This window comes from Elephantulus edwardii, unplaced genomic scaffold (assembly GCF_000299155.1).
Source record: "Elephantulus edwardii isolate Elephantulus edwardi_28Jun2011 unplaced genomic scaffold, EleEdw1.0 scaffold00030, whole genome shotgun sequence".
Taxonomy (NCBI): Eukaryota; Metazoa; Chordata; class Mammalia; order Macroscelidea; family Macroscelididae; genus Elephantulus; species Elephantulus edwardii.
In genome coordinates, this window is record NW_006399780.1 from 20,129,959 (window position 1) to 20,149,232 (window position 19,274).

At 46.8% G+C, this 19,274-nt stretch overlaps 1 protein-coding gene across 1 annotated transcript in view; it reads right to left on the reverse strand.

The window, feature by feature from the left end:
* Positions 1–2,398, reverse strand: part of PPP1R1A (protein phosphatase 1, regulatory (inhibitor) subunit 1A) — a 10,094-nt gene extending 7,696 nt beyond the window's left edge. The window contains exon 1 of the mRNA XM_006883934.1: positions 2,158–2,398. Within this exon, the coding sequence (XP_006883996.1) occupies positions 2,158–2,241 (84 nt within the window). The 5' untranslated portion in view covers positions 2,242–2,398. The remainder of the gene's footprint in view (positions 1–2,157) is intronic.
* Between the last annotated feature and the right edge of the window lie 16,876 nt (positions 2,399–19,274).

Below are 19,274 nucleotides of genomic sequence, written 5' to 3' on the forward strand. Positions count from 1 at the left end.
TATATATATACTAGATATAGTAGTCTCACCTCTTTTTCTCATACCCATCTTCAACCCTGGCTTTCAAGAACACCTGGTATTTCTGCCTCTGATTTATATCCAATCTAGTCATGCCAAGGATGTGATAGTTGTGGACACTACTCCACCACCTGCCACTCTGCTGCATAACTCAGCACTTCCAAACTCTTTCACCCTCCCATCTTGGTCTGAGCTCTTGCCAACCCTGGCGTTTTCTGCCTACACACTTGGTAACACAGCAGGAGGGGCTGAGGTTAGACTGCAGGTAGAATTTCATGCCTAAGAGACACAGACTTCTGAAGAAAATCAGGCCCAATTGTCAGCCCCTCAGCACTGCCTCATGTTCCTCTCCTGTCCTGCAGCTCCCAGAACCAGCTGGCCAGCTCCTCCCATCCCAACACACACACTTACACCTGCTGCCTCAAACACCAAACAGATGCAGGTGTCAGGCATGAGATCTGTTTGTGCTAGTGGGAAGGCAGTTCTGCTTGAAATCTCACCTCCAACCCCACAGCCCCCACTCCTGGGCCCTTTCCCCTGGTTCTGAGGCTTCTGGAGTTCTTGAGTGATGCAAATAGCTGTACTATTAACTGAAAGGATGGTGGCATGAACTTAACTCAGAGGAACCTCAAAAGAAAGGTTTAGCAACATGTATCTGAAAGGTCAGTCTTCAGATTTGTATAATGTGCAGTTCTGTTCTATACACATAGTGTTGCCAGGAAGGAGAATTGGCTTGGTGGCAGTGGGAGGTTATTTCAGCTAGTCTCCTACCTCCAGGCCTAACAGTTTTTCTACGGTAACCTTGTCATGCTGTTTGCTCTTCAAGCCCCCTCAGGAGGTTTGTGAGGGCCCACCTACAATCCTTCTTTTACTATCAGACATTAGAGCCTCAGAAACACACCTTATTTGGGCTTGGGAAAAGACAGAAGCTACCGGTACCTAGCTGTCCCCTCTACCCTAGTAACCCAAATTTAAGAAAGTATGTGTGTCTAACCTTTCCCTTCACACCTAGACCTTACTCTACCAAACGGTGGAAGCATGAAGAAGGAACACTGACTCCAACCTATCCCAGCAGGTCACAAAGATTTTTATTTATTTATTTATTTATTTTCAGGTAGGAAGTCCCAGTTATAGAGCCCTGACAACTGGATGGAGGAGACAGAGAATTGACCTTGTGGGCTATGCTTTAGGAATGAGGATGCCTAGGCAAACAGAGAATACAGGAGACGTAGAATGAGCAAATATTTGGCTAACAGGCAGTAGTAATGACCATGGGTGGTCACCTGCTCCACACACATGCTCACTCTCACTGAGACACACACTTGCTCACACACTCTCACTTCTGCCAGGCTGCTCAGAGCTAAAAATAGGCCAGGCCAGAAGGCTGGGCCAGGGCCCTGGACCCTTTGAGTGTAGGCCAACACAGGCTGCTCTCTTGAATATTGCTTAGCTTGGACCCTAGGCCCTGCAAAGCTCCTCCTTCTGGCTTTTCAATACCACTTTCTCCACTCCACCGCTAATCCTGACTCCAAAGAACAGGAGTTGGGAATGAGAACCCGGGTTGTCATTCCCTCCTTCCAGCCACTGCCCTTTTGATTTTCTTCAGCCTCTTCTCTGATCATTCTCTGGAGCCCTGCAAGGTGCGCCTCAATTAAGGAGGGGGCAAAGAGAGCGGGTTTTCCTTTCCCCCCTGTTTTGGCTCCTACAAGCACCGGGCTCTATCCATTACTCGCTCTCCCTCCCTTACCCACTCCTGCATTGCTACTTGCACCCCTAAGCACCCCCACCCGAGCTCAGAAACTCTGGCGGGGGGCTGACTGGGTGGAGAATTAGTGAAGGGCGGAGGGCTTGTGTCCTCCCTCCCTCAGGCCAGCCGTGGACTGGAGAGACAGAGGACGGCTCTTGAGGGGACAGGCGTCGAGTGCAGAAGCTCATCTTTCTGTTGGTTTCGAAGAAGCCCAGATGGGGAGACGGTGCTTTCGCGGTGGGGGAGGGGAGAGAGGACCCCCAAACTGAGCTCATTCTCCCCCACAGAGGCGCACTGCTAAGGAGGGACTGGGCAGGGATCTCGGGTCCTCCCAGTCCAGGAGTCCCTTGTCCTGTGCTGGGCGAGTCCTCAGCCGCTCCCTTGCTCCTCACCTGCTCAGCTGCCTCGGGGTCAAGGTGCGGCTCCAGGAGCGGGACGGTGAACTGGATCTTCCGGGGGCTGTTGTCTTGATCCATGGCTGGGGCGGTGGCCTGCGGGCCGGCGCTGTGGCGGGAGGGAAGTAGGCAGCACTCGGGGCTGGGGCGGGCGCGCTCCCTCTCCGCAGCGCTCCAGCCCCGGCCCCAGCCCGGCGCGCACGGCTCCCAGCTTCGAGCTCCTGCTCGCGGCTCCGGGGACTCTGCAGACGCTGATTGGCTCCGTACCCGCCCCTCCTGGGCCCCCTCCCCCTCCCCCAGCCCGTTACCTTAACCCCGTCGTGGCTGCGCCAGCGGATACGCGAGGGACTCAGTCCTGCAGACTCGTGAGCTGGGGCGTGGTCGAGTCTAAGTCTTAGAGGACTGTAGGTGCAGGTTTCCATACCCGGGGTATCCGTGGAGTTCTGGGCAAGGAGCCTGGGAAGCAACTACATGGAACTTCTCTAAGCTGGGGAGAGTCCAGAGGCTAGCAGGGTGGAGGGGTGCATCTGAGAAGGGGGCAGCAAGTGAAAGATTTATGATCTTAAAGGAGCTTATCTCTTAAAACAAGGAAAGGAGATTTGGGCAAGAAGCAAGAGGGAGGGACTGAGGTTAGAATTGGAGAGCACTTTCCTTCAATTGAGTAACAGTAGATCAGAAGTGAGCACTTGGAGAGGAGTTGCTGGTTGTGTGCAGAAAGGTGGGCCTGAAAATCTTCAAGGGTCTTTCAGAAGCCTGTGCCACTCTTGAAATGCTGAGAGGCAGAGAGCTGGGAAGAGGGGACCATCTGGGATTTAGCAGAAGGAGTAATGGGGGTGGGGAGCTGATAAAGCTTGTGAAATAGATTTCTTTCTGCTTGCTAAATTATAGGGATCCTAAAGTAGGTGAAGGGCCTGCAAAGGGAGAATGCTCAGTGGTGGAGAGAGATGGTCATTTGGTCAGTGGCTTGCGTATATAGATGGAGATGGTTTCCAATTCCAATCATAGGCGGAGTAATGAAAAAATATCAGCTGTAACTGAAGAGGTGGGTGGAAGTTAGACTATGTGAATAACTTGCTGGCTGTAGGCACTAAGATGTCAACCAGCATTAGTGAGTGAGGGAAAGAGAAAGGTATTCATAGGATCTGGTGGGCCTTTTGCAGGGATTGGGGAGCACTGAGCAGAGGGAAAAGGAGAGAAGGGGTACTCTACAGAGTAGGGCTTGTTGAATAAGGTGGAGAGAGGGAAATGTAGAAAAAAAATGAGGTGAAGAGGAGAAGGGGAGTGCTTGGGGTGGGGCTAGGGGTGGGGAGAAGGACATAGGACATTTTAGTCTTAAAATGAGTATCTGGCAAGTTACCTGTAGATGTATGGCCAATTCCTTGGAGACACTCTGGTCATCCTCTAATAGGTCAGACTCAACACTCATTTGCCTCCTCTCCTTGGCAGCCCTTCCCTGGCCTGTATTTCACATGGCCCCTTCCTCTCTTACCTCCCAAAATAACTTCACTCCCAAGACATATCTTTTTACACATGACAGGCCCAGCTCAGCTTTCTCGAGGTAAGGCTGGGACATAGGGACATAGTGGACCCTGAAGTCTTCAGTCAGCTGGACCTCCAGTCACATGTTGACTGGTTCCTGTTTTCCTGTAGCCAGGATTCTAGAAATGGCCCCTGCACCCAGCTTGCACCTGCTGTGACCCTTTGCGCGCTTTTTGTGTAGCCGAGACCATGCCCTTCTGCCTGCAGAAATAATAGTGGAAAAGGGTGAAGCAGAAAGAATAAGGGTGGGGTGGGGGCTGCAGGGCCTATTGGAGCTCAGGTGTTTGCTGTGGCTTCTTCCCACTCCTCCTCCCTCCTCAACCATGTGCTCAAAAAACAAGGTCCAAAGTGTCCTCCAGATAAGTGATTGTCTACCAAAGACAGGATTCTCACATCCCTGTATTCAGCTTCTAGGTTGCTTCATTGAGCCTTGATTTTCTTATTTGTAAAATGGTTAGAATAGTCCCTACCTCATAGGGTTGAATGATATGAGGTAAAGTTCTTGGCACTAGAAGGCCTTCAATTAATTAATGTTATTGTTGTGTGTCATTGAATTGGACCTGACTCATAACTGACTCTCCGTGAGGTTTTCAGAGGCTGTAACTTTCATGTAAAGAGATTCCTCATCTTTCTCCCACGGACCATTGGTGGATTTGAACTGCTTGCATTTGGGTTGGCTGCATAACTCCTTAGCAATAGGCCACCAGAGCTCATGGTAGTGTTGTTAAAGTGCCATGGAGTTGATTGAAATTCAGAGTGACCTTATGAACAATGGCTCTGAACCCTGCTCTATCCTGAGTCATCCCACCAGCTCCTACACACACCTGAGCCCTTTGTCATAGTCACTGTGTCAATCCATCTTGTTGAGGGTCTTCCACTCTTGCTCTGACTCTCCACTTTTCCAAGCACGTTGCCCTTTCCAAGGGCTGGCCTCTCCTAACAAAGTATGTGAGACAAAATGTTGCCATCTTTGTCTCCAAGGAGTACCCTCTTTTCACTTTCTCTTGGCAGTCCATGTGTTATTCAATTCTCTTCTCCAACACCACAGCTCAAAGACATCAGTCATCCTTATTCATTATGCAACTTTCAGATTAAAAGCAAGCAATTGAGGAATTCATGGCTTGAATCATGTGCACTGCAGTCTTTAGAACTCCGGAGAGGTCTTATGATAACCAGTTTCCCCAGTGTGTCTTGTCTTATGATTACTTGACTCCCAGTACCAAGGGTGTTGATTGTGGATCCGAGTAAGAGGAAATTATTGACCTTTTCTATCTTGTCTCCATCTATCATGATGCTGCTTATTAGCCCAGGGGTGATTTTTGTTTTCTTGATGTTGAGATGCAATCCATATTGAAGGCTGTATGTAGTCTTTGATCTTTAAGTGCTTCAAGTCCTCCCACTTTCAGCAAGCAAAATTGTGTCATCTGCATAAAGCAGGTTGTTGATGAGTCTTCTTCTGATCCTGATGTCCTGTTCTTCTTCATAAGTCCAACCTCATGATAGATGCTATTATCATTGTTTTGTTATCTCCTAGTAGAACAGCAGCACTAGAGCTGTTAAAAGAAGACTCTCCCACCTAATGGCAAGAAGCAGCACTGCAATCCCAGAGGTGCACGATTCGAATCCACCAGATGCTCTGCTGAAGAAGGAGGGACAATCTCCTCCTGTACCAGTCAGATCCAATTTGATGGTACACACATAAAAAATTATTAAAAAAAAGAAGACTCTCCCACCACACCCCCGTCCTCCGATTTGGCTAAGCCTCCTTCATAAGCCACATTCCCCTATGTGACTATAGACACACCTCACCAAGTCTCATATCTACCCTCATGCAGACTTCTCAAGGGCCAGATTATATGAACCCTCCCTCTTCGAAGCTTCAGACAAAGAGGAGGCCACAAGAGCTTAAGCACCCACCCTAGAGAGATGGTTGATGAGTGATGAGATGCTCTGTGGGAAGAGAGATCCTGGGAGCAGCAGGTGCCGTGGAGGAGGAAGGGGAGGAGAGAGCCAGGAGAGGGAAGAGTGTCAGCCTCTGGTACTGGCTGTGGGAGAGGAGGCTGGGGGCAGGTGGGCGTAGTGTTATGAGTAGTGGGGAGGCGGAGTGTGACTGGGTGCAGCCTTGGGTTCTGGTGTCTCCATGTGAACTGGAATGGGTCTGTGGGTGAAGGTGTGTGCATCTCCTTTTGACCTTTATACCCAGAGTTGGGTGGGGCACTGTGCATACTTAGAGGCTTGTGGGTGTAAGAAGGAGTGGGCTGCTCATTGTGACAGGACAAAGGGGGATTGGAGAGGGTCACTTGCCTGCCCTTAGACTTGTTTCTACAATGAGTTAAGGCTTAGAGGCTGTCCTGTCACAGCCCCTTCCCCTCACTAATGTGTTTCGTGTGCTTTTGTGTGTGTGTGTGCGCAAAGCTTCACATTCCTGGCGCAGGCACAGCCTGGCTGAAGGAGCAGCAGCTGTTCTACATAGGTGCACTTCTGGGTCCATGAAATATTTAAGATGACAGGGATGTGACTTGGTGATGCAGTCACTTAATAGCTGCTGTCCTCCTTTGCTCTCTGGCTGGGCTCAGGGTTAATGTGGCAGTCCTCTGCTGCTGTCAGCGCTTTTTGCCTCTGTTTATCTTACTCTCTTCACCCCCATTTGCCTTCTTCACCCATTAATTAATGGAGCCTCACAACCATCCAGGAGGAAGGAAGGGAGGTATTTGGTTATAATTTTATTTTCAAGGGCAGGATGGTGGAAAGAAGTATTAGGGGATGGGCTGGCTGGGCTGCATTTGGAAGGTTTTGCTCCTATTTTGTGCTCTGTCATCAACTTTTTGGTGACTCTAGGGATAATCACTGCCTCACTTCTCTCAGTTTCCTCATCTGCAAAATGAAAGTATTAGGTATCTCTGGCTTTCTTCTTGTTTTAATATGCTGTTGTTTGGAATTAAGGTTGCTCCAGCCACACACAAGCCAGGAGTCAGCAACCTCATCTCCATCTTTGCATTTCTGTCTTTGCATCTCTCTCTGCCTGGCCAGTGCGTGTTGAAGACGTTATGCACGTGCACTTTCTCACACACACAGCTCTGGGGCAAGGCCAGGGGCTGATTTTTGACACCCAAAAGAGCAGCAACCCCATCTAAGTGGTCCCTGCGGAGAAGCCATCTGCTCATGCCAGTGAGTGACGCCACAGTTTCCCAAACATTTCTGGAAGCTCTTTTTGGAATTCTCTTAGAACGCTCTGAAAAATCCTCACTGGAGAGTCAGTCTTTGTCCTTTGGGCTGACTCTGTTCTTCTGGAAATGACTGAGAGTCATTAGAAGTGGTACCTTGTGAAGGAGGGAGGACAGGCTGTGTCTGAAGCAGAGGTTCAGTGCTGCTGGGCTGCAAAGCTCTCCCTGAGGTCTCTTTGCAAGAGGAGTTTCCTCCAGCTGTCTGTGAGTTTCAGCAGCAACACAGTAGTGGCTCCGTGCCTCTTAGGGGATGACTTGGAAAGCCCACCCTCCCCCAACTGTCTAAGTCCTGGTTTGCCTGCGAAAAAGCCCATCATTACACACTCCTGCCAGGCTTGTGTGTGCTCCCCCTGCAGCTGCACTCTCGGGAATGGGGCCAGAGCTGGTGATTCAAGGAGAGGGGATGCTTGTTTCCAAAATATTTTGCCTCTACTGGAACCACAAACTGGAGGAAGTGGAAGACACTTAGAGATCAGCCACTCCAACCTCCTTGGGTGAGAGAAGTGAAACTAGGGCGCAGAGGGAAGCAGCAACTCATCCAAAGACTTCAGCCTAGGCCCATGCTATTCCCAGCAAACTTGGCTTGGCACTGCTGTAGAATGATGGCTGAACCTGAAGTCGAGGCATGGACCACATGACCTTCTGGTCAACTCGTATATACCTTGAATGTAGTGATCGACAGTCCTGAAGACCCAATCCCTAGCTAGCCCCTAGTGAACCCATTCCTATTCCCAGACTTATACCAGGTTCAATTTATTCTTTTAGCATATGTTGTTGTTGTTGTTATATGTGCCATAGGGTCTTTTGTGACTCATAGTGACCCTATGTAAAACAGCTCTAAACTCTGCTCTGTCCTGTGCCAATCACACCCTCTCCGACACACTCATCCCGACTGCCCCAGTCACCGAATCAATCCACCTCCCAGAGGGCCTTCCCCTCCTGTGCCTGCCCTCCACCCTCCCAAGCATGATGTCCTTCTCCAAGGACCGATCCCTCCTTACAACATGATCAAAGTATGTCAGATGAAGCTTCAGCATCCTTGCCTCCAAGGAGCACTCTGGCTGCACTTTCTCCAAGACATACCTATTCTTTTGGCACTCCATGGGACATTGAGTAAGCTTCTCTAACACCACACCTCAAATGCATAATTTCTTCTCCTGTCAGCCTTATTTACAATCCAGCTGTCAGATGCATAGCTGGTGACTGGAAAGACTGTGGCTTGAATCAGGCATACCTTAGTCTATAAACTGACATCACTGCCTTCAGGACTTTGGAAAGGTCCCTGACAGCAGACTTTTCCAATGCTGGGCATTTGGCTAAGCTATGGGGACACCAACAATTCTGAAAAGCAAACTCATTGTTATCAAGTCAGTTTTGATTTATGGCAACTTCATGTGTCCCTGGGTGTTACAAGGCTGCTAATTGATCCTGTTTGAACCAATCCAGTGGCTCCAAGGAAGAACGGCCTGGTGAACTGTCTCTGCAAAGATGACAATCAAGAAAATCCGGGGCAGTTCTGTTTTGTCACAGGGAGGGACATGAAGGGAGATCCAGGGGAGCACAAAATATATCTATATATTCTGGCAATTTACAAATAGGTATGTTCTGGTATGCAGCCAGAGTGCTCCTTGGAGTCAAGAGATGACAAAGCTTTGTCTTTCATACTTTGGATATGTCACTATGTGAGGCTGTTTCTTGGAGAGACACATCACGCTGAGAAGGATGGAGGGCCAGTGAAGGAGAGGAAGACCCCCTACGAGATGAACTGACACTATGACTTTAGCAGTGGACTCTACTGTCTCAGAGTTGATGAGGATGGCATAAGATAGATAGGGAAAGTTTCAGGTTGGCTGGCCAATTGCTATGAATCATACTTGATTCAAGAGTACCTAACACCAACAACAATAATAAGCAGGGGCCAGAATGGTGATGATGAATAATTAATAAATATTGCAAAAATGGAGAAGGATGACCATGACGCAGACTGCTCAGACCCCATTCTTCTCCCCACATACCAGCTCTTCAGACATGGTGCCAAACACACAGCTTCAGGTTGCCGGGGTTCAAATCCCACATCTGCCATTTAGTAGCTCTCTTATCTTGGGCAAATTGCTTGACTTCTCTATTTCTTCACCTGTAAAACTGGATTAATAATAGGTAACCCTATTATTCGAGTGAGGGGTGGGATGAGGTAATGTTAAAAAAGTGCCTAGTTTAGTTTTTGGCACCTATTAAGCATTTGATTGATAGAAATGAGTAATAATGAGTTCATCTTAGCAAGTGTTTTCTCCTTTGACTTTTGAAAAAGCAGGGGGAAAGAAATGAGGATTTCCTCACAACAGCTTTGGAATTGAGGAGGGTGTTTGCAGGAGGATACCTCCTGCTTCATCAACAACCTGTGCCATACAGATGACCTAACCTTGCTTGCTGAAACTGAGGAGGACCTGAAGCACTTGCTGCAGATGGTTAAGGAATGTATTCCCCAATATGAATTGAAGCTCAATATCAAGAAGACAAAGATTGAGATTGCTCTGGAGGCCTAGTGGCAGAAGCTGTGCCGTAATCCCAAAGGTATGAGGTTCAAATCGATCAGATGCTCCACGGGAGAAGAAGGGGCAATCTCCTCCTGTGCCAGTCTGATCCGACTCCACAATACACAACAAGAAAAAAAGAAAAAAAGAAAAAAAGACAAAGATTTTCACCACTGGGTTAATTGGCAGCATCATGGTAGATGGTTGAAGTTGTTAGCAATTACAACTTGCTTGGCTCCACAATGAACACTCTTAACACCAGCAGTCAGGAAATCAAAAGATGAATTGCATTGGGAAAATCTGCTGTCAAGGATCTCTCCAGAATACTGAAAAGCAACGATGTCAGTCTAGAGACTAAGGTGCACCTAATCTAGGCCATGGTCTTTGCAATTACTTGTTATACATCAGAGAGCTGGACAATGACTAAGGATGACAGAAGAAGAGTACATGCCTTTGGCTTGTGGTGCTGAAGAGGGGTCTTGAACAGACTATGGAACACCAAGAAAACAAATAAGTCGGTCTTGGAGAGTGTGAAACCAAATTTCTCCTTGGAGGCTAAGATTCTGGCCAGGAGGGACCAATCCTTGGAGAACGGCATCATGCTTGGAAGGGCGGAGGGACAGTACAGGAGAGGAAGACCCAGGATGAGATGGATTGATACAGTAACTGGGACAATGGGGCTTGGTGTGTCAGAGTCAGTGAGACTGGCTCAGGACAGGGCAGGCTTCAGAGCTGTAGTACATAGGTTGCTATGCATCACAGGCACCTCAGTGGCACATAACAACAGCAATAACAACCCCCTGCCTTTTTCTCAGCCAGGTTCTGTATGTCCCCATCCTTGTCAGGTCAGCTGTTCTTGATGCCCAGCGGTGTCCTCATCAGCATGGATGCTCACCCGCCCTGTAAATGATTAAATCTAATGACTTTGACTTGAGGTAGGGGTGTGGAAAATTCCCCAGCCACAGGGCAGGATGAGGATAAGGTTACCAAGAGTGGGAGGGGAAGGGCCCCCTTGGGCTCCTGATGTGTTATTGTTGGGAGGTGGCTGCAGGAGCAGATGCGGAGTGCTCTCCTGGGGCTTCTCAGCAGGAGAGAATGCATGGGGGTGTGTGTGTCATTTCAAAGTTGCAGACTCACCTTCCTCCTTCACTCCTCCCAGCCTTCATAGATGGTGCTGGGCCCCAGCCCAAGCCTCTACATCTCTCTTGTTAGAAGTTGGGCCTTGGTTGCTGCTGTGGTTGGAGGGATTGAGGTGAGAGTGCCCCTGGGCAGGGAGAGGTGACCACTCCAGGATCTGGTGCCAGGGGGCTGTCCTGGGGCACTAGGTCACTCTTCTCTCCAATAAGTAGAGGAAGTGTTCGTGTTCCTGGGATGGGGCTGGGACTGAGCCTCAAGAGACCAAGACAGGGAGGTTACTGGTGATAAAGAGGGAAAGGGAAGGGAGCAAAGCCATTCCAGATTGGAAGAAAACCCCCAAAACATTTTGAAGAAAAAAAAAATCTGGATTCCCTGGATTTTGCTCCTTTTAGGTGGGAGCATGCTACCTGCCTGATCAACAACCACTACTTGTTATATAATGTTGTTGGGTACCATTGAGTCAGAACCATCCCATAGCTGACCTTCTAGCAGGTTTTCAGAGGCAATAAATCATACGAGAAGAGCAGCTGGTGGATTTGAACTACCAACCTTTACGCTGGCAGCACAATTCCTTACCACCAAGCCGCCAAAGTTGCCTTCCGGTTATACAATGAGATTGATCTCATGACACTTGTTTCTCACTGCTGGTTTCCTCAGGGGTGAGTGTGCGGGGGTAATTTCGCCCCTGGCTCCTAGGTGGAAAACCTCTTAACCTTTCTGTTCAACCCAAGTGAAGAGATAGTCTCAATCCAGAAATTAGAACCAACCAACCAACCAACCAACCAACCAATATAAGAATCAAAGCTTAATATGTCTTACTGTCAATCTTCCCCAGTCCACCGGGCCCCATTTCATTAGAAGCGTGCGGTGAACAAGTAGTGAGGGGCCGGTGCCTGCTGTTTTTATCTACCATGTTCTTCTGCTCCTCCCCTGAGCTCCTCCTCACCAGAGAAGAAGGAGAGAACTGTTCTTACATCAGCTGGCCAGGCCTCAGCCTCTTCCTCCATGCTCCCTGGTGACTGCCCTTTGACTGCTCCTGGTTCCTCTGAACTTCCCTGCTGGGCCTTGTTCCCAGGAGCTTGAGACTTCTTCCTCAGCTCTTTGCCAGTGTCCTGCTGTGGGGGCCCTTTTGTCCCTTAAGGCAGTCCCCTTGGACAAAAGATGCATCATGGGGAAGAAAACGGAGTCTTTCTGCCAGGAGCCCTCAGCTGGTCCATCCCTTGCCAGGCAGCCCCAGGAGGCCAGGTTGTCGCATGCAAAGCAGAGCTCCTGCCAGGCTGCTCCCTGCCAGTGCCTCAGCCCTTTTATCTCTTCCAAACCTCATGGTGGCACCTACACAGTGTCCTCAACTCTCAGGGCCACATCACATATTCAGTTCTTGGAGTAACCTACCCCAGCATGCTGCCAGGTTTGCCATAATGGGGATGATGTCCCTTGTGGGGAAAGGAGAGTGAGTCACAGCACAGATTTCTCTGTACACTCATGCCTTACAAAATCCTTCCTTTTCTCCATACTAAGGCCCCCTATATTTTTTTTTTGTTGTTGAAAAGATCACACATTGGTTCTTAAAAACTTTCCTTGAAATTCTTCACATGCTAATTTGACATCTCATTTTGAAATGTCATCTATTGTGTTTTGGTGTCTAGTTGAGACTCTTACTTCAATCTCCTATTTATAATAGCTAAGGAGCTCTGGTGGCTTAGTGGTAAGAAGTTGTACTGCTAGTTCAAAGGTTTGGAGTTCAAATCTGCCAGCTGCTCCATGAAAGATGAACAGTCTCTTCCTGTGTGCTTTACTGCCTTTTAAAACCGCTGGAAGGTCGAGTATGAATTGGTTCTGACTTGGTGGTAACCACCACCACCACCACCACCACAAAGATACTAGGACATTTAAGATTGTTTGAAGAAAATGTATCAGGATCTAAGTGGACGGTAGCATTTCTCCAAGGAGGAAAGGACAACACAGGAAAGAAACGACACAGAGGTGGAATGGCCATCAGAGGGCAGCAGATCCTACTCCAAAGCTTTTTTCCTTCCTTGGACTAGTTGGAACCAGATTATTTCTTTTTGTCTCCAGGGACCAGGTGCTGCCAGGTGCTCGGTCACTCAGAGGGCTTCAGCTCTCGGGATATGTCTCCCTCTTCTCCCCATTTCCTAGAGTTGTCCCTGTTTCCTGCCTTTTACTTCCAGTTGAAGTATCAAAAATGAATCCATCTCAGCTGGATGATAAAAAAACCATTTATATGTTATCTGTGTACATTAAAAGATTAAAACCACACTCCCTGTTCTAGCAAAGGTTCATTGTGGAAAGGTGATGAGTGAAGACCCAGTTCACTGCAAAGTTGTGACTGTGGCGGCAGAGGTAGGAATGTGAGCAGGGATGTTGAGGAAGGAGGTGCTGCTTGAAAGATTAAAAAATGTCACAGGTGAAGGGGGGCCTTGGAATAAGCAAGTTTTTAAATAAAGCTGAGTAGGATTTCGGGGGAGAAGAGATGTAAGGATATAAGGGTGGCTGATTGCTAAGTTTCTAGAAGTCAAGGAAGCTGAAGGGTGACATGGGAGGCAAAGGGTAGCAGAAACTGTTAGGGTTGTTTAGGATCATGTCCGAGGATTGAGGAGGCCCGGTGCAGGGACTTTGGAGAGATGTCTTTTTTGGCTACCAGCCAGTGCAGAGCTTTGTTTCTGCTTCCCAGGCTTCAGAGAGAGGGTCTGAGGATTTGTGGTTGCAAAAATTTTGTTGAGAATGGAGGTTATCAGAGAAAATGGGGGATCAAAGCGTCAGAATGGAAAAAAACCCCAACCCAAACAACCCTTGAAGTATTGAGGCAGTTGAACTGAGAGGACGGTCTGTAGGTGGTGCGAAGAGTTTGCTTCTGAGAGCTACCGTAAGGGTGGCAGTTCAAACCCCACAGCAGAAAACTGAAAGAAAAGCCGTGGGGGAATCTGCTCCCACTAAGTTCATTGTATTGCTGGTTGCTGTAGAGTTGGTTCTGACTCATGTTAACCCAATATGATTAGAGCAGAATGGCCCCATTGGATCTTAAGGCTGGAAAGCAGGCTGCCAGGCCTGATTCCTGAGATACACCTGGGTGGGTTTGAGCTGAGAAGTTTTGGCTAATAGTTGAGCACTTACTGTTTGTATCACCCCAGGGATCCCTCCATCAAGATTACAGTCACCCCCACCCCAAACCCCCCAACAAACCAGCAATCAAACAAAACACTATGGAGAGATTCTTCTCTATAACATGAGTCAGAATCTACTTGATGACGTCCACCACCACCAAGCAGAGAGAAAAGAAGACTCAGGGTGGGGATGAGTCTGGTATAACAGAGTGGGGCCAAGAACCTGGGCTTTGGTGTCAAACTGGTGTTGGAGCAGATTCTGACTTTGGCAGTGCCCAGTTACTTTTCTTCTCTTATGAGGTTATTCCGTTATCTACCAAATGGAAACAGTAATTCCTACGTGCTAGAAGAGATGTTGCGACTATTGAGTGAGATAATATACACCAAATTCTTAGCACAGAGCTTGGGAGGTGCTCGTTAAATGTTAGCATTTATTATTAGAATGATAATTGTCTTCAGATGTTTCAAAGGTTGTCACGTGGAAACAAGATCTGACTTATCTGGGCTGCTCCACCAGGCTGAACTAGGGATGCAAGATGAGGGAGACAGATTTGGGTTGACTGGGAGGAAAAAAATACTCTTATTAGAGACACCCAAGCCTACGTCGTAAAGTAAGGAAACCTCTGCTGCTGGAAGAACCTGAGCAAAGGCTGCCCAGGGAGTTTCACTTTAGACCCAAAGCTTGTTTCAGTGTCCTGGGGTCCTAGATTGTTTTGAAGTTGTGCATCAGAGTTGAAAGCTGCAGTGATTCTAGTTGCTGGAGACGTCCCTTGGGTCAAGGAATATGGAGCCAACTCCATGTGTGGAGGTTCAATGCCTTTGCCAGTTGAAGGTCAGATAAGGGAGGTCTTGGCTGTGAGCAGCGGAGGACCTGTAGCAGGCTTTGTAGAGGTGATCTCATCTCTCTTCCCGCCTCCATGCGAGGAAACTCCTTATACAGTGTAAAAGTTTGCGAGAGGTGATGAAGACTATTTCCACTACCCAGTAAGGAAAAGTCTCCATCCTGGAGTCTCCCAGGAGTACCTTCATTGATAAACTCTCCCTGAGACAGAACCATAGAGTGTCTGGACCTGAGGTTCCCACGTTCTCCAGGAACGTGATCATGCTCCCTCCTTTACATTAGTGCTGGGGAGGCAAGTGCTGACAGCTTCTCAGCACATCCACTGATCGCTTTCTTGCCAGCCAAATATGCCATTTCTACTTGAGGGACAAAGACATTCTCCTTTCTTTCTCATAGAGTGGGTGAGCCTTAGAATAAACCCTTCTAACCCTTCAGTTTCTTCTTTGCTCTTTTTAAAAACGAATTTCATGTAACACTCCCCTCCCCCAAATCATTCAATTTAGGCCCAGTCACTGAACTCTTTACTGGAGAGAAAATAGTGAATAATGATTGAAGCTCATGGGTCTCACAGAACTTACATTTTAGTGAGGGAGACAGCATATAAACAAGTGTATAAATGAGATAACTACAGAGCATGGTAAGGGTCATGAGGGACTAGAGAGGTCAAAGTGATAGAGCCAACTGGTGAGAGAATAGTAGGAATGGGCACTGGCCAGGGTGGTCAGGCACACCTGTTTATGGTGAGATTTGCAATAAAATCTAGAAAGTGGGAAAGAATCAGCTGTGCAAAGAGCAAAAGGCAGAAGAACATAGTAAGCAGAAGGAATACGAGGACCAAGACTGTTGGAGTCCTTAAAAGTAGAAGAAACCAGAGGAGAGAGAGAAGGAAATGACATGGTGAAAAGGACTTGGCTTGATATTGCTGGCTTTGAAGATGGAGAAGCAGGCTGTGAGCCAAGAAATGTGGGCGGCCTCTAGAAACTTGAGGTCTAGGTCAAGGAAATAGATTTTCCCCCTAGAGCCTTTTCAAAGGAATGCAACACTATTGACACCTTGAGAGAGCCCAGTGAGACCTCTCTTGGACTTCTGAACTACAGTAAATAAACTTGTGTTGTTTTAAGCTGCTGAAGTGTGATGCTTTGTTACAGGGGCAGCAACAGAAAATGGGATGAAAGGGTCTCCTGCTCTGGATTGCTCCCTCCTGCAGTGGGGGATGCTATGGCAGCTGGTGGGACCATATTCAACCGACTGTGTTTCACAATGGGGACAGAGTTAATGCATTAACAAGAATGTTCCAGAATAACATGGCCTTTTGCTCCCCTGCCCTCTTTATTGATGTAAATAAACACACACATCTGCACTTGGCTTTTCCTCCCCACCTCTTCCCTGGGAATATCTGCTCCTTCCTAACTGTTCAATGGCTTGGGCTGGATGGGGGGAGGGGGGAGAGGAGACCCCTTTTGGGCTAGTGTTTCCATTGCATCCTCTAGCTCAGTTTTGCCAAAAGCTGCAGTGCTTTGAGTTGTCTGGCATTTGGCTTGTTGTTACTAAACTAAATACAGTTCTTAAAGTTAATGGGGTTACATTTAGATGAACAACCTATATTGTCCATAAATTATATCATATTAAATTTTATATGATTTTGGATGGACAATCTATGAAATTTAAATTTCAATGGGGGTAAGGTTTAGATGAACAACCAAACCATATTGCCCATCTAGTGTATCACTAAAATATTGCATCACATTGATTTTTTTTCAGTGTAAATGTACTTTTCATAAAACATGTATCTCTGCATAGTCTATACAGTCTCTTGGGTTTTCTTTTTGCCTTTTGTTTTCAGGGGCTCTTTTCTGTTGGCAGACTTAGAGGGATGGGGGGAGGACATGCTTACCCAGTAAGCCAGGTAAGCATGTGCAATTTGTGCTTACTTCCTAATCTGTGAACAATGTGAGCAATTTCACATTTTCCCACCCACCACATCAAAGATTCTGCTTCTGACTGTGGCTGGCATCTCCCACTCTCCCAGCACCTTCCTAGAAAATCAAAGCCTTTTTTCAAATTTACAATCCCTGATAGGGACAGTAAACAAGATACATGTGAACTTATTTGTGCTTATTCACTAATTAGTGAGTAAGGACGTCTGAGCTTGTCCTCTGCAGATTAGTGAGCAAGCACTAGGAAGTCTCTTTGTGCTTTGAACCACTTGCCTTTTGTTTAGTAGCCCAACACCTAATGCACTTTTAATTAACCTGAGTATTGAACATACCACAGACTGCCAAGAGAACAAACAGATCTTGCCTGGAGAGGGTGAAACTAGTTTGCACCTTGGAGGAAAGGATTTTCTAGCTCCTTCTCATATACTTTGGGCATGTCCCAGGAGGGACCAGTTCTTGGGGAAGGACATCATGATTTGAAGGGTAGTGCAGAAGAGGAAGACCCAGAATGAGATGGGTTGACACAGTGACTATGGCAATGGAGTCAGGTGTGTCTGAAACAATGAAGTTGGCTCAGCATAGGGCAAGCTTCAGAGCCATGGTTCATAGGATCTCTGTGAGTTGTAGTTGACTTGATTTCACATAACAACAATAACAACAACAACAAAATAGCATCACTGCACCTCAGTATTTTGGAGAGGTCCCTGACTTGCCCAATGCAACATGTCTCCTGATATCCTGACTGTTGGGACCAATAAAAGTACTGAATACCTCTTGGAAAGCTAAAAGTCTATGGGATGGTGAAGCTTTGTCTCACATACTCACATGAGATCATTATGGAATATACTGATACATATGAAAAGAAAAGAATGTGTCTATACCTAAACAGAACAGAAAAGAAAGGACTAGGAAAGGCAGAATATTTACTCATTAAAAAACAAATTGTATTGGAAAAATCTTTTATCAGGGACCTCTCCAGAGAACTGAAAAGCAATGATGTGAATCTACAGAGTAAGATGTACTGGATCCAGGCCATGGTCTTTGCAGTTACTACTATGCATCAGAGAGCTTAACGATGGCTAAGGATGATAGAAGAAGAATTGGTGCCTTTGAGTTGTGGTGCTGGAGAAGAGTACTAAATATACCATGGACTGCTAGGAGAACAAACAGGTCTGTCCTGGAGAAGGTGAAACCAGGCTGCTCCTTGGAGGCAAGGATTTTGAAGCTCCATCTCACATACTTTGCAAGTTTGAGCATGTTGCAAGGAGGGCATGTCCTTGGAGAGGGACATCACGCTTGGAAGGGTGAAGGGACAGCGCAAGAGAGGAAGACCCTGGATGAGATAGATGGATTGACTCAGTGACGAGGGTGATGGAGGTAGGTATGTCAGAGACAATGAAATTAGCTCAAGATAAAGCAGGGATCAGAGCCAGTGTACATAGGGTGGCTGTGACTTGGAGTCGACTTGATGGCACATAACAATGACAACAACAACAACAACAACAACAACAGATAAATAAGAGTGAACAGGTGCTGTTGTTGTTAGGTGCTGCTGAACTGATTATGACTCACAGGGACTGTATGAACAACAGATCTGAATCCTTCCCTATCGTATGCCATTCTCATAATTTCTGACAACAGATCTGAATCCTTCCCTATCGTATGCCATTCTCATAATTTCTGACATACTTGAGCCCATTGCTTTAGTCACTATGTCAATCTGTCATGCTGAGGGTCTTTCTCTCATCTACTGATCTTTCCAAGTATGATATTCCTCTCCAAAAATAGCCTCTCCTAACAACATGCCCAAAGCATGAGAGATGATATTTCTCTATCTTTGCCTTTAAGGAACACTCCAGTTGTACTTTCTCTAAGACTGCTTGTTCTTTTGGCAGTCCATGGGATATTCAGTACTCTTCCTCAACATTACAACTCAAAGACATAAAAACTTCTGTCATCTTTATTCACTGTCCAGATCTCAGATGTATAGGAAGTGATCATAGCCTGAATCAGGCACACCTTAGTCCTCAAAGTGACATCATTGCTCCATAGTAATTTGGAGAGGTTCCTGACTGAAGACTTGCAATTTGTCTCCTGATCTCCTGACTGCTGGTACCAAGTGTATTGATTGTGGATCTGAGCAAGATAAAATTGTTAACAACTTTTCTCCATCTATCGTGATGCTACCTATTCGCATGGTGAGGAGGAGTTTTGTTTTCTTGATGTTTAGATGCAATCTATATTGAAGGCTATAGTCCTTGATCTCCTGTAGCAAGTGCCTCAAATCTTCCTCATTTTTGGTGAGCAAAGTTGTGTTATCTGCATAATGCAAGTTGTTGATGAGTTTTCCTGCAGCCTTGATGTCAGATTCTTCTTCATAGAGTCCAACTTCTTGAAGATTTGCTCAGCATGTAATTGAGTAGATATAGAGGGAGGATACACTGGCACACATCCTTCTTAATTTTAAACCATACAGCATTTCCTTGCTCTGTTTACACAACAATCTCTGGATCTAGGTATAAGTTTTGCATGAGCACAGTGAAGTGTTCTGGGGTTCCCAGTTCTTCTCAGTGCTGGCCATAATTTGCTATGATCCACACAGTTAAATGCCTTTGCAGAAGGTTTTTACCAAATTTTGCTGCCTGAAATTGACCAAAAATGAAATTAAGATGTGTTAATGATAATTGGTGATTGGCATGCAAAATCTGGAAACAATGAAGGAGGAATGCTAGTCAGATATAAATGAAGTCAGAAATAGAATGATTTAATTTTGTGTGCTCGGT